The 12,811-nt window shown below is 43.3% G+C and overlaps 1 gene segment (V, D, J or C); it reads left to right on the forward strand.

Annotated features, from left to right (window-relative positions):
* The first annotated feature begins 2,843 nt into the window (after nt 1-2,843).
* Nucleotides 2,844-3,354, forward strand: LOC113047407 (Ig heavy chain V region 5A-like). The segment is given in 2 exon segments: nt 2,844-2,935; nt 3,047-3,354. Coding segments are annotated over 2 exon segments (351 nt in total).
* Nucleotides 3,355-12,811: the final 9,457 nt, after the last annotated feature.

The raw sequence follows: 12,811 nt of genomic DNA on the forward strand, positions 1-12,811 counted from the left end.
CGTTGGTACTCGTTCCCCAAAGCGCTTTTGACGCAGCTCGAGTTCCTGAAGAGGAACGTCTCTAGGTTACGTATGTAACCCTAGTTCCTCGAGGGAACGAGACGCTGCGTCTCGGAGCCATACCGGCGCTTGCTGGTACTCGAAGCTGACGCCAGCTGCGTGGCACGTGCTTTTATAGCTTCCTGGTCGCTTACGTCACTCCGCTGGTGACGTCACGCTCTTCCATTGGTCTGATTTCACACGATATTCAGAGTCGCGCACGCTGGGCGCGTTCCCCAAAGCGCTTTTGACGCAGCTCGAGTTCCTGAAGAGGAACTAGGGTTACATACGTAACCTAGAGACGTTTACTTCTCGTGAACAAACATTCAATGATAAGACACATATGTACATATGAATGCAATGTTTAATAATAAGCAGCACACAAAACAAAAAGATAATACATTTTATGCAAAACTAAAGAAGATTGCATCATATAGCTGTTCATGTTGCCAGAGCTGCAAGTTTTGCTATTGATGTTTCATTGTAATGGCTGTTTCTTGGGTTATAGCACTGTCAACCCTTCATTAGACCCTTACTGACATTACATCAGAATTATGGGTAAGGATGTCATGCTCATATGATGTGGTAAAACATTGTGTGCTTGTTTTTATACTTTTCCTATATAATGACAAATAAAGCAAAGTATGTAAACCTCATACATAACCTCACATCTGTTGTGTGTGTATACTTTCTAAGCATATTATAGTGGTAATAGCAGGAAATGAAAGGCAGAACTCAAATTAGCGCTCAAACAAAAGGCTACATGTTGTTTGAGCGCTAATTTGAGTTCTGCCTTTAATTTCCTGCTATTACTTAGTATTGTCTGTGCAGTGCAGTGCAATTTTTGAAATATGCTGCAGTTGTCTGCAGGGATGAATATGAATGCATGAAGCAAAATATCAAATCAGAGTACATGCATTTGTTTGTGAAGAGAGAGGATTTCCATGATGCAAATCTCTCGTGCACATGCACAGTATAAGCTGTAGCTGCCTCAGAATAAACAAGGGATTATCTTTTAGTCTTTACTAGTTATAAATCAGATGTTATGCTGAAATGTGAATTGCAGATTACTGAAATGTATAATCTCTGATGTAATTCACCAAACATTTTTTTCAGCATTATATCACCTGAAGTTACATTTACATTTATCAGTGTCCACAGCTCAAAAAAGAACCTCAGGGAAGAGCATATCACATATCACCGAATATTGTGAATGTATTGTTAGAGATCAACTATATTATACATACACCACCCATTTATCCTTTTTCCCTTTTTACCTGAACTTATTAATAATAATATTTTACAATCTTTTGAGGCTATTTTCCAAAAAAAAAAAAAAAAAGAAGAAGAATTTACTTTAATAATAATTTAATTATAATTAGCCATTGCCATTAGAAAATAGACTCTCTATTTTAATTAAGAGTAAAACAATCACTATTTCAAGGTCACAACATCAGGTTCTTTATTGTCATCAGTTTCACGAAGAACCTTTAACATCCACGGAAACTTTACATTCCACAAAAGGATTCTTATTAGTGAAAAAGAATCTTCATACTAAGCCAAAAAATGGTTCTTTAAAGAAATGTTCACTGAAAGGTTCTTTGGGGAACCAAAAATGGTACTTCTATGGAATTACTGTGAAAACCCCCTTTGCAACCTATATTATATATATTTTTTTTAAATGAGCAATTTAAAGTGCTCCTACACTGGTGATGGTTTGTCATATCGTTCTTTAATAGTTTGACTCTTCAGTAATAATTGCACTCTGTGACCCTCCCAATGCAAATTAAAACAACTCTGGACATCTGTTTAGTATTTATGTGCTGCTGACTGGATCTGAAGTGTTACATCACCACTGTCAAGATGAAGAATACACTCTGCTTACTGCTGCTCTCATTCAGCCTACAACGTGAGTTTTCACACGTCTATTATCAGATCTACGGGAATACAGATTCAAACTTAAATCAGTCTTTTCAATCTTCTTTTTAGACATACAATGTCAAAGTATGGAGTCCATTGAAAGCACAACTGTGAAGAAGCCTGGAGAAACTCTGACTCTGTCCTGTAGAGGATCTGGTGGAGTATGGTGTATCTGAAACTATCAGGCCTGACAGCAGAAGACTCAGCCGTGTATTATTGTGCAAAGCAAGCACAGTGACACAAAGGTCTTGTACAGCTGAACAAAAACCACACTGACTGTTTTCTCTGTGGTCACTACAGTTTATCTCTTGTTACTAGAAGTCAACAGATGGCAGCAGAGAATAAAAAATCTATAAAACACAGCCTGATGAAAATATGCTGTTAAATATGCAGTGAAGTTCACTATAAAAGCTCAAACATGACAGCACAAAGGCTCTGACTCCTTTAACACAATGTGTGTTTTTTTATGTGTAGATTTGTGTTAGTGGTTAAATATTTTACAGTGACATTTGTTTTCAGGGCACAACTTGCAATAGAGGCCTTTAAAACTTCTAGTGCAGTTCCAAAAGAAACGTTTACTGAACTACTGCTATTGTTGCTGTCACAAGTTTTATCAGTTATTTCAAGCCTTTTAAAAGAATTAGAATTGTTGGGGAAGAAAATTATGTCAAATTGATTCATGTCAAGTATATAAAAAAAATTAAAATACTAAACAAAACATGTCTTAGAGTCTCTAATGAGAGCAATAAATCATATGAAGCCTACCATTAATATTTTTGTTGCATGTAAATTTGATTAAAAGCTCTGTGCGATTATGTAAATCTCCTGTTGCATATTTAAGCAGCAGACATGAGTCAGTTTCCACATTCATCTGATCACTACAGGGAGTGAAGAATCACTTCAGTTCAGTCAAACTGTGCTGAGAAACAAACCATGATCTCTTCATCTTTAGTGCTGCTTCTGGCAGTCATATCCTGTAAGTTTAGTCTGTTTTCTGTGTGATACATCATTTTGTTGATCAAAAGCTTGTTAACAGTTTCTAAATGTCATGATCTCTTACTAACAGGTATGATTTGATTTGATACAGGTATTGATTCATATGAACTCACTCAGCCTGAGTCTCTGACTGTCCGTCCTGATGCCACTCTCACTATCAACTGTAAAGTCTCATATTCAGTTACAAGTGAGAATACAGGCTGGATTCGTCAACCTGCAGGAAAAGCTCTGGAGTGGATTGGAATCATCTGGAGTGATGGAAGCACAGCCTACAAGGATTCTCTGAAAAGCAAGTTCAGTATCAGCAGAGACACTTCCAGTAACACAATAACACTGCAAGGAAAGAATATGCGAGCTGAAGACACAGCTGTGTATTATTGTGCCAGAGAAACACAGTGACAGACTCCAACAGACTCCCTGTACAAAAACATCTTCATATTGACATTACAGTATTTATCATCCTTTTTCCTTTAACTGATATTCACTGATCTTCATCAACACAACAATTTCCTAATAAAATAATCAAAACAATTAGATAAAATAAATAAGCACTATAATCAGAAAGTCAACAGAAAGTCAGTAAAATACATTATATTTTGTATAATTTTCATCCCATTGGAAGAGAGCAAAGTTTTACTGTTGTCTCAGAAGAGGTATAGTAGTTTCAGCACTGTTTGATCAGCATTGAGGGTTTGATCGTCAGATCTGTGTCAGTCAATGAACTGAAGTGTTTATTCTGTCTGTGTGATGTGAGTCAGGAGGTCTATAAGAGATGTGAGCCGCCTGCTTAAACACCAATAGACTGCAGTGATCTATCAAGTGAATTTATACTGTCATAGACAATTTTCTGCAATTTCATATTTGATAATATTGATATTTCATATTAAGACAAAAAGCAATTATATTAAAAGCCATTAAACAACATAAAATGAAAAGTAATGCAACACAACAATGACATTTATCTCTAATAATAGCTGGTCCAAATATGTATCAGCATGTTATATAATCAGTTCTCTGATTTGAATATGCAAATCAGCTTACTTCTTTAAATGTGACATTTCATCTTTGTGATCTGAACAGACATCTGAACTCTGGAAACTAAGGCTATCTTTCTGGTTTAAACTTAACATACACCATGTTTAAAAAGTTTCTTTTATTTGTACTTCTGAACGTTTTACCACGTAAGTCACCACAAACAACAATAGTGCAACCTTTTTTAAATATACTTCATTACATTTAATATTGTTTCTTTTTCCACAGGTTGTGACTGTCAGACATTCACTCAGTCTGAAGCAGTGGTTAAAAAACCAGGAGAGTCTCACAAACTTACATGTACAATAACTGGATTTACTTTCAGCGGTCTTTATTTAAACTGGATCAGACAGAGCCCTGGAAAAGGACTGGAGTGGATTGCATATATCAGCACGTACAGTTCTCCAATCTACTACTCCCAGTCAGTTCAGGGCAGGTTCACAGTGTCCAGAGATGATTCCAGCAGTCAACTGTATCTACAGATGAACAGCCTCAAGACTGAAGACACTGCTGTGTATTACTGCGCTAGAGAGTCACAGTGAATGAGTTCAGTGTCAAAGCAATACAAAAACTACTTCCTCATTCACATGTGGTGATGAATATTGACTGATCAACCGCATTCCATCACATAGAAATATTCAATTTTAATGCACATTCTACCTTTGTTAGGTTGTTAATAAAAATTTACAGTATTAAATTTCATGTGTTTCCAATACAACACTGATTCTGTGTTAGCAGAGCTATGTTTGATTTATGCATGCAAACTGTGAAATGCTGTGATCCATTCTCAATCTCAGTTCTCATGACCTATATAGGTTACTGAACCACATTCAAGATGACAAATGCATCACATAATTACTAACTAAACAGTATCACGTGAGCAGGAGGATGTTGTTATCAGTAACGTACAGCTGAGATTTGGCTGTAGGTTTGAAGATGTGTGTTTTTACAGCCGTGGTTATATTCACAGTACAGTTTGATTAATATTAAGTTAATATAGAGTAATTTGACTTTTAGACACTGTGTTGCCTGTTAATCGCTCTGTCAACTAAAACAACTCCAAAAGAAGTCAAGGCAAAAATAAACCACCGCTTCTTTGTGAAACAATTACTTCCTGAATCCTGAATAATTCAGGAGGGTTTTTGAATGAATCAGTTTGATGAATGTCTCAAAGATTCACTCAAAAAGTCACTTGTCACTACTAACTGTCAACAATTTACCCTGGAAACAGAGTCACTTCAAAATCCCCACCAGTTAATGCACAGACAACTTCTGGAACGAGAAAACACAAGAAAAACAGACAAATCTAATACAAAGAACAGAACATTACTGTATCAAACATGTAATGATCATATTTAATTCTCTTTTGAAAGCATGAAATCACTCTTACAGTGAATCAACAAACTGCTTTAAACAGTGTGCATGGTTCCTAATCATAAATGTTACAGTAATTACTTGAAGTAAATACTTATTTAAAATAAAGTTCATCGTATAATGCCACATAATCTCAGAATTCTTGTTGTTTGAGAATCAGAATGAGCTTTATTGCCAGTTATGTTCACACATACGAGGAATTTGTTTTCGTGACAGAAGCTCCCCAGTGCAACATAACAGCGACAGAACAAAAAACACAATAAGGAATAAAAAATAACAAAAAAATACAAATAGGTGGGTAAGGAATGACAATATACAAATTGACAATGTATGGCAGGTATATTACAATGAGCATTTATGTATGTACATGTATATTATTTGCAAAAAATGTAAGTGTACGCTAAGTATGTGTGTTAGATAAATAAGTGTATGTGTATATAAATATAAATAGTGTAGTGTGTTCCACAGTTATTATCAGCTGTTCATAAGATGGATTGCCTGAGGGAAGAAACTGTTCCTGTGTCTGGTCGTTCTGGTGTTCAGAGCTCTGTAGCGTCGACCAGATGGCAACAGTTCAAAGAGGGAGTGTGCTGGATGTGAGGGGTCCAGAGTGATTTTGTCAGCCCTTTTGCTCACTCTGGATAAGTACAGTTCTTGAATAGAAGGGAGGGTTGTACCAATTATTCGCTCAGCAGTCCGGACTACCCTCTGTAGTCTTCTGAGGTCAGGTTTAGAAGCTGAGCTGAACCAGACAGTTACTGAAGTGCAGAGGATGGATTCAATGATGGTGGAGTAGAACTGTTTCAGCAGCTCCTGTGGCAGGTTAAACTTCCTCAGCTGGCGAAGGAAGTACAACCTCTGCTGGGCCTTTTTCACAATGGAGTCAATGTGAATGTCCCACTTCAGGTCCTGAGAGATAGTGGTGCCCAGGAACCTGAATGACTCCACTGCAGTCACTGTGCTGTTCATGATGGTGAGTGGGGGAAGTACAGGGGGGTTTCTCCTGAAGTCCACGATCATCTCCACTGTTTTGAGCGTGTTAAGCTCCAGGTTGTTGAGAGTGCACCAGACAGCCAGCTCTTTAACCTCCTGTCTGTAAGCAGACTCGTCACTGTCCTGAATGAGGCCGATGAGTGTGGTGTCATCTGCAAACTTCAGGAGCTTGACAGAAGGGTCCTTAGATGTGCAATCATTAGTGTACAGTGAGAAGAGCAGTGGGGAGAGACCACAGCCCTGGGGAGCTCCGGTGCTGATTGTACGGGTGCTGGATGTGTATTTTCCCAGCCTCACTAGCTGCTGCCTGTCTGTCAGGAATCTGTTGATCCACTGACAGACGGAGGTGGGCACGGAGAGCTGAGTTAGTTTGGGCAGGAGGAGGTTTGGGATGATCGTGTTAAAGGCCGAGCTGAAGTCCACAAACAGGATCCTCACATAAGTCCCCGGTCCATCTAGGTGTTGCAGAACATAACGCAGTCCGATGTTTACGGCATCGTCCACAGACCTGTTTGCTCTGTAGGCAAACTGAAGAGGATCTAGCAAGGGTCCAGTGATGTCTTTTAGGTGGGCCAGCACCAGTTTTTCAAATGACTTCATGACTACAGACGTTAGAGCCACAGGCCTGTAGTCATTTAGTCCTGTAATTTTGGATTTCTTTGGGATGGGGATGATGGTGGAGCGTTTGAAGCATGAAGGGACTTCGTACAGTTTCAGCGATCTGTTGAAGATCTGTGTGAAGATGGGGGCCAGCTGGTCAGCACAGGATTTCAGACAGGCTGGTGTAACACAATCTGGGCCTTGTGCTTTTTTCCTTTTCTGCTTCCGGAAGACCTGGCGCACCGCATCCTTGCTGATCTGAATTGCAGGTGTGGGGGAGAGGGTGGATGCAGGAGGTGTGAATGGTGAGAGTGCTTGATTGGAGAGGTGTTCAGGGCTGGTTGCAGGAGTTGTGAATGGTGTGAACGGTTGTGTGGGGAGGCGTTCAGGGCAGGTGATGGGTGTTCTTTCAAACCTGCAGTAAAACTCGTTCAGATCGTCTGCCAGTCATTGATTCTCCACAGTGCTGGGGGGTGTTGTCTTGTAATTGGTGATCTCCTTTAGACTTTTCCACACTGATGCGGAGTCGTTCGAAGTGAACCGAGTCCTTATTTTTTCAGAATAATTCCTCTTTGCCACTTTGATCTCCTTTTCCAGTGTGAATTTAGCCTGTTTACACAAGACATTGTCCCCCTTCATGTAAGCATCTTCTTTGGCCTGACGGAGCTGTCTGAGTTTTGCAGTGAACCACAGTTTGTCATTGTTTTAATTTAGTTGAGTCCTGGTAGGAATGCATATATCCTCACAGAAACTGATATATGATGTTACAGTCTCTGTGAGTTCATCCAGATCGGTGGCAGCAGCTTCAAAAATACTCCAGTCAGTGAGGTCAAAACAAGCTTGTAAATCCTGCTCTGCTTCATTAGTCCATCTTTTTACAGTCCTTAATACAGGTTTAGCTGATTTTAGTTTCTGCCTGTAGGTCGGTATAAGATGAACCAGAAGATGATCAGAACGACCCAAAGCTGCTCGTGGAACAGAGTGAAATGCATCCTTTATTGTTGTGTAACAGTGATCCAATATATTACTGTCTCTTGTGGGACATGTGATGTGCTGTCTGTATTTAGGCAGTTCACGGGAGAGATTGGCTTTATTAAAGTCCGCAAGAATGATTAAAATGGAGTTGTTGTTCTGTCTCTGTGATCTGATCAGCGAGTTTCTGTAAAGCTGAGCTCACGTGCGCTTGCGGAGGAATGTAAACACTCACCAGAATGAACGAATGAAACTCCCGCGGCGAATAGAACGGCTTGCAGTTAATGAAGAGTGTTTCGAGATTTGAGCAGCACATCTTCTTTAACACAGTTACATCTGTACACCACTGTTCATTGATGTAAAAGCATGTCCCGCCGCCGCGCGATTTCCCCGTTGATTCTGCTTCGCGGTCCGCTCTGAATAGCTGAAAGTCCGGCAGATGGAGCACGCTGTCCGGTATGGTGTCATTCAGCCAAGTTCACAACACAAAAACACAAAAACAACTGCAGAGCACGTCACGGAGGCAGCCATCCTGTATCGGCGCCAGCGGTACTAATTTGAGCTTTTGGTCACCAGCTTTGATTATAGCTGTATATTTTCACTGACAGTTATATTGTCAAATTAAATTTAAAGACTTGACAAAACCATTCAGATTTAAGATACTGAAATTGTAACGACAGATAAAAGAGGAGGAAGCAATTGCAGGCGATCAGATGTAGTTTATTAAGGAAAGAGAGTCCGGGATGTTGGCAATGGCAAGGAAGGTCTACGGTGGCGTGAGATGAGCTGGGTGGTGAAGTCGGCGGTGCAGGTGAAGGTGGTCAATGGTTGAAACCAGGAACAGACCGGAACACTGACACGAGGACGACAACACTTAATCCACTCCAGCACACGAACACGGAAGACGGTAATCCAACTAGGACACGAAGACATGAGTGAGGATCTGACAACAGAGAGAGAGCGAGGTGAGTATAAGTAGCTGAGGTGTGATGAAGATCAGCTGGAGCGAGACAATCAACACCCAGGTGATGACAATCAACTAAACGAGCACATGGAGACAACGTAAGTACAAAAACAATCACAAAACATGACACGGAGGAAACACTGGATTTCCTACCGTGACAGTACCCTCTCCCCTAGGACGTCACCTGACGTTCCCAGCCTGCTTTACCTGTAGATTGTAATCATCTATAAGGTGGTGATCCAATATGTCCCGAGCAGGAACCCAGCTTCTCTCCTCCGGACCGTAACCTTCCCAATCCACCAAGTACTGAAAACCGCGTCCCCTCCGTCTAGAGTCCAGAATACGATTAACCGAATAGGTGGTCTCCCCATTAACGAGACGAGGCGGGGGGGGGAACCGGAGCAGGCGGATTAAGACGGGAAGAAATCACCGATTTAATTTTGGACACGTGGAACACGGGATGAATCCTCCTGTACGCCGGAGGAAGGCTAAGACGCACGGTTACCGGATTAATAATCTTGGTAATAGAAAACGGGCCAATAAATTTGGGAGCAAGTTTGTTAGAAACGGAACGCATAGGAATATTCTGGGTAGAAAGCCACACTCTTTGACCGACGACGTAACGGGGAGGCTTCGACCGGTGGCGATCGGCCTTAGCCTTGGTGCGCGACCTAGCCTGGAGCAGAGCTCTGCGAGCTCTGGTCCAGGTGCGGTGACACCTCTGGACTAGAGCGTGTGCGGAGGGGACCGAAACCTCGGATTCCGTACTGACAAAATTAGGTGGTTGGTACCCTAAACTACACTTAAATGGAGACATGCCCGTAGATGACACTGGCAAAGAATTGTGTGCGTACTCCACAACTGAGAGTTGCTGACACCAGGACGAAGGATTATTGGAAACCAAACATCGCAAAACCCTCTCGACATCCTGATTGGCTCGTTCGGTTTGACCATTGCTCTGGGGATGGAACCCGGAAGAAAGACTAACAGTCGCTCCTAACAATTTACAAAATTCTCGCCAAAATTTGGACACAAATTGGGGACCCCTGTCAGAAACCACGTCTGTCGGGAGGCCATGTATGCGGAAGACGTGGTCAATGACAGCTACCGCTGTTTCCTTGGCTGAAGGTAATTTGGGCAAGGGAATAAAATGAGTCGCCTTCGAGAACCGGTCCACTACGGTTAAAATCACCGTATTGCCTCTAGAGGGCGGGAGGGCGGTGATAAAATCTAGCGAAATGTGGGACCAGGGTCTTGAAGGGACAGACAGCGGTAAGAGTAACCCATCTGGAGGTCGATTGGAAGTCTTACCAATAGCGCAAACTGAACAAGCCAAGACGAAATCGTGGACGTCACGAGCCATACCAGGCCACCAAAATCGTTGCTTGACTAGAAATCTAGTTCTACTAACCCCTGGGTGACAAGCAACACTGGAACAATGACCCCACTGGAGAACGTCTGACCGTAACCCCTCCGGCACAAACAATCGGTTCGGTGGGCAACGAGCCGGGGGCGTTACCCCTTCTAAGGCGGTCAACACCTTCGATTCGACCTCCCATCTGAGCGCGGAGATAATGATGGTCCCCGGTAAAATGGGCTCGGGAGTAGCAGTACGATCGGAACGCTCAAAAAGACGGGATAAAGCATCGGGTTTGATGTTTTTGGAACCCGGCCGGTAAGAAAGTGTAAAATCGAAACGACCGAAAAACAATGCCCACCGAGCCTGCCTGGAGTTAAGTCTTTTGGCGGTTCTAATGTATTCGAGATTCTTATGGTCCGTCCATACAATGAAAGGTACACCCGACCCCTCAAGCCAGTGACGCCATTCTTCCAGTGCAAGTTTGACTGCCAACAACTCTCGATTGCCAATGTCATAATTAACTTCTGCAGGAGATAAACGGTGAGAATAATACGCGCACGGATGCACCTTTCCGTCTGAGGATGCGCGTTGGGATAACACTGCTCCTACCCCCACCTCTGACGCGTCGACCTCCACTATGAATTGACGTGAGCGATCAGGGGTGACGAGAATGGGAGCTGAAACAAAGCAGCTTTTCAGTTTGACAAACGCAGCCTCAGCTGCGTCTGACCACCTGAACGTCAAACTAGGGGAGGTCAAGGCGGTCAGAGGAGCGGCTAGTTGGCTGAAATTGCGAATGAAACGCCGGTAAAAATTGGCGAACCCCAGAAATCTCTGCAGGGCCTTGCGAGACTCTGGGGATGGCCAATTTACCACAGCCTTAACCTTCTCAGGATCCATGCGAACACCCTCAGTCGAAATGATGTGTCCTAGAAAAGAAACAGACTGTGCATGAAAAACGCATTTCTCCGCCTTGACAAACAATCCATTCTCTAGCAACCGCAGAAGCACTCGTCGTACGTGTTGCACGTGTTCCTGGAGAGACGAAGAAAAAATCAATATGTCATCCAGGTAAACATATATGAACAGATCGACCATGTCTCGCAACACGTCATTAACGAGTGCTTGAAAGACTGCCGGCGAGTTGGTTAGCCCGAACGGCATAACGCAGTACTCAAAATGGCCTCTAGGGGTGTTATAGGCAGTCTTCCACTCATCCCCCTCCCTGATGCGGACCAAATGATAAGCATTACGTAAGTCCAATTTAGTGAAAACGGACGCTCCCTGCAACCTCTCAAAAGCTGAAGACATAAGCGGTAAAGGATAGGTATTCTTTACCGTTATGTTGTTCAGCCCTCGGTAGTCAATGCAAGGTCGCAAGGATCCGTCCTTCTTTCCCACAAAAAAGAACCCCGCCCCCGCTGGAGAAGAAGAAGGGCGGATAAACCCCGTTGCTAGAGAACTGGATATATATTTCTCCATGGCCGCCGTCTCTGGAATAGACAAAGAATATAACTTGCCCTTAGGCGGAGAAGTACCTGGCAATAACTCTATCGCACAGTCATAGGGACGATGAGGAGGAAGAGAATCAGCACGAGACTTACTGAACACCTCCTTCAGGTCGTGGTACTCCGCGGGCACGCTAGCCAAATCCACTGCTTCCCCCTGAAACACAGACTCAGAAACATTAACACCAGCAGACAAAAGACAAGACAAATGACATTCCTCGCTCCAGCTAACCACAGATCCAAGGCGCCAATTGATCCTGGGGTTGTGTTTCTGAAGCCAGGTGTGACCGAGAACGATGGGGGATTGAGGTGAGTCCGTGATGTAAAATGATATCTCCTCAGTATGGTTGCCAGATGTGGTGAGGGAAACAGGTAAGGTGGTCTGAGTGATGACTGGTAGTCTGTGTCCGTTGAGAGCAAAGGGTGCAATGGGGTGTTTGAGGGAGGTGAGAGGAATGTTAAGCTTACAAGCGAACTTGAAGTCCATGAAATTACCCTCTGCCCCAGAATCCAGCAAGGCGTGATGCTCGAGTGCGTGGGTGGACCACCGTAGACTCACCGGAAGGAGTGTCGATGTAGATGAGGTCTTCCTGGCAGAGATCCCACCCGATAGTAGCCTCCGTTTTACTATCGGGCTTGGTCTTTTACCGGACAACGCTGGATGTGATGTTCTTGACTGCCGCAGTATAAACATAGTCCCAGGGATCTCCGCCTGATCCTCTCCTCCCGGGAGAGCCGAGCTCGCCCCACCTGCATGGGTTCATGATCTCCCGGTGGGCTGACCGCAACATCTGAGCGCTGATACTGAGCCTCCGGTCTGTTCGCGAGAACTGTTCTCCCCCTCCGTCTGGTGGCTTGATCGAGTCGATTGTCAACTCTGATGGTGAGGTCAATCAGACTATTGAGAGAAGTGGGGAGCTCGACGGCGCGGATCTCCTGTTGGATGCGGTCAGCCAACCCATGCAGGAAGTGATCCCACTGCGCCTCTTCGTTCCACTTACACTCCGCCGCCAGGGTGCGGAACTCAATCGAGTAATCGGAGACGGACCTTTC

This window comes from Carassius auratus, chromosome 28, assembly GCF_003368295.1.
Source record: "Carassius auratus strain Wakin chromosome 28, ASM336829v1, whole genome shotgun sequence".
In the NCBI taxonomy this organism is placed as follows: domain Eukaryota; kingdom Metazoa; phylum Chordata; class Actinopteri; order Cypriniformes; family Cyprinidae; genus Carassius; species Carassius auratus.